The 2,912-nt window shown below is 50.6% G+C and overlaps 1 protein-coding gene across 1 annotated transcript; it reads left to right on the plus strand.

The window, feature by feature from the left end:
• The first annotated feature begins 1,318 nt into the window (after positions 1–1,318).
• On the plus strand, positions 1,319–2,074 carry LOC143353827 (uncharacterized). Its single transcript, XM_076787435.1, has one exon. The coding sequence runs from the start codon at positions 1,319–1,321 to the stop codon at positions 2,072–2,074; it is 756 nt and encodes a 251-aa protein (XP_076643550.1).
• Positions 2,075–2,912: the final 838 nt, after the last annotated feature.

Genomic DNA, 2,912 nt, shown 5'->3' on the forward strand with positions numbered 1-2,912 from the left:
TTTCCGAAAACACGACTATCAGTCGGCAGCGATCACGTCGGGGTCACCAGATGTAGGTTTACGGTCTGGGGAATTTCCAGACTGCGGCCTACTACCGCCGGGAAACCGGAAACTGGATGGAAGGCACTGTTGCGTGTTGTAGTACAGAGAACTTTATTAAGTCTTATCTCGACGAAGGTTGTTACACGAGAGAGATTGTGTAATCTCGGCGGCGGCAAATCCGCCTTGGGTCGTCGGACACGTAGAGTCGAGAGCGGCGACTCGCTCTTGCCGCTTGCACGCGGCTGATGCCGGCGATGCTAGCGCTGCGGCAAGGTACGGCAGCATACGTAGCCCCTACACCATCACATGATTAAACGTGATTGGACGTGACTGATGCAGAACTGATGTTCCAATCTTTCCTGCTATTGGACGCTACTATTCCTGCCAAAACCACTGCTGCATGGCATGAATGATCGTGTGACTCGTTGCGGACTGTGATATTATAACGTTATAACCTTCAAAACCTTCTTCATATTGTTTTAATCAGACAAAAATTTAAGTGTATTGAAAATTCGAGTAATAAGCCCAGGAAATATTGAAAAAATATTGAAAAAAACTTTGCTCAGTGTCGAATCAATTTTAGAAATAATTTTTCAAAATTGAGCGAACTCGGTGAACTTATTTCTGAGCTTATTTTTCGAATTTTACTTTGTGCATTAATTATAAAATTTTTTTAAGTTTGTTTTAGGATAGTGAGGTGCAGAGCAGTGCAGCAGCAAGTGTAAAGAGTGTACAAAATAAGTGGATGAAGATATTATCATTTGTATTAGTTTGATATTATATGTAATTATCTGTTACATGTATAATTATGTATTATTATGTTTTGAAATAAAATATTGTAAAAATAATGTATTGTTGCAAAACATATTATATCCTTTTATTATATTATATCCTTTTTTTTATATAAGTTTACTTCTAAATTTATGTAGTAATCGTACTGTACAGTAGATATATGTGTATGTGTATATGCGTATGTGTATGTTTGTAGAATCGTATAGCTATTGTAGGGAGTATCGTTGACTCCCTGGTGCATCCGCTAGGCGACGCAGCGGGCGCCAATAAATAGGAGCACGACTCTATGTATCTAGGGATTTTCCCCGAGACACGCTCGGCGTCCTCCCTAGGCACCAGTGGCACTGAGTCTGCCGCCACGTGCAGATATAAATAAAGTTCCTCTTGCCAACATACACGTGCCTAGTTCTTTACCTGGATGGTAGGCCCCATACCTACAACTGGTGACCCCGACGTGATTGATATGGAGCCGCCTGCGCAAAACATGGCCGTAGCCGTGCACATGGCGAAATTCTGGGCGGAAAAACCAGCATTATGGTTTGCGCACCTGGACGCCCAGTTCGGTTTGCGCGGGATAACGCAAGAGGACACCAAGTACCACCACGTGGTGGCGCAACTTGATGTAAGAACCGCGCAAGAAGTAGAGGATATCCTGCTGAACCCGCCGGAGCAGAATAAGTATACGCGGCTAAAGCAGGAATTAATCGCGCGGCTCTCCACTTCCAAGCAGAGGAAGATTAAGCAGCTCCTCGAACACGAGGAACGAGGAGACCGGACGCCGTCGCAGTTCCTGCGGCACATAAGGAGCCTGGCGGGCAACGAGGTGCCGGAGGATTTCATCCGGACTCTGTGGATGAGTAGGTTACCCGTCGCCATGCAATCGGTGCTGGCCACACAAGATGGCGTCGAGCTCGAGAAAGTGGCGGCCCTGGCAGACCGGATCAGCGAGGTCACGCCGGCGCAGATCCACCCAGCAGCGGCGGCAAACAATGTCGCAGCGCTCGGCGAAATCAACGCCCTCGTTGAGCAAATTGCCGCACTCGTGACCACCAAGCTGGAGGGCAGAGGGCGCCAACCAAGGAGCAGCACGCCCAGCAGCCGATACCGTAGACGTTCCCGATCGAAGTCCAAGGCCGAATCTCGCCCCAGCGGCTGGTATCACGGGCGATTCGGAGACAAGGCGACAAAGTGCACGAAGCCGTGTACTTTCCAGTCGGGAAACGACCTACAGAGTCGCTGATGGCGACAAGCGGCCCTGAGAGGACAGCACGTCGCCTCTTCGTAACCGACGCGACGACGAAGACCCAGTACCTGGTCGATACCGGGGCTGAGGTCAGCGTGTTCCCGCGGAAAAAAGTGACCGGTGCGCGAACGAAATCGAGCTACCTGCTGACCGCGGCGAACGGTTCACTAATTAACACTTACGGGCACGTAGTGATTAGTGTAGATTTAGGATTACGCCGGGCATTCCCGTGGACGTTTGTTATTGCAGACATTTCGCGACCCATTATTGGTGCGGACTTTTTAGCCCGATTCGGTCTCCTGCCGGACGTTCAGGACCGTCGGTTGATCGACAAAATCACCGGCCTATCGGTAACCGGAACAATACCGACCGGCACGGTCGAATCGGCTCAATGCGTGGCACCGGTGCGGGACAGTGCGGTATACGCGCTGTTAAAACAATTTCAGGGTATCACGCGTCCCTCAGTGTGTAGCAGTGCGGTGAAACACGATGTGAAGCATCACATCGTGACGACACCGGGACCTCCCGTATCGCAGCGACCGCGGCGTCTCACGACGGACCGGCTGAAGGCGGCGAAACGGGAATTCGAGTATATGCTGCAACAGGGCATCACTCGTCCGTCAAAAAGTGCCTGGGCATCGCCGTTACACCTGGTGCCCAAAAAGAATAGTGAGTGGCGTCCGTGCGGGGACTATCGCGCGTTGAACGCTAGGACGGTACCCGACGCGTACCCAGTGCCGCACATTCAAGACTTCGCGCAGAGTTTGCACGGGAAAACGGTTTTTTCGAAAATAGACCTAGTGCGCGCGTACCATCAGATCCCGGTCGCGGAAGC

This window comes from Halictus rubicundus, chromosome 4, assembly GCF_050948215.1.
Source record: "Halictus rubicundus isolate RS-2024b chromosome 4, iyHalRubi1_principal, whole genome shotgun sequence".
In the NCBI taxonomy this organism is placed as follows: Eukaryota; Metazoa; Arthropoda; class Insecta; order Hymenoptera; family Halictidae; genus Halictus; species Halictus rubicundus.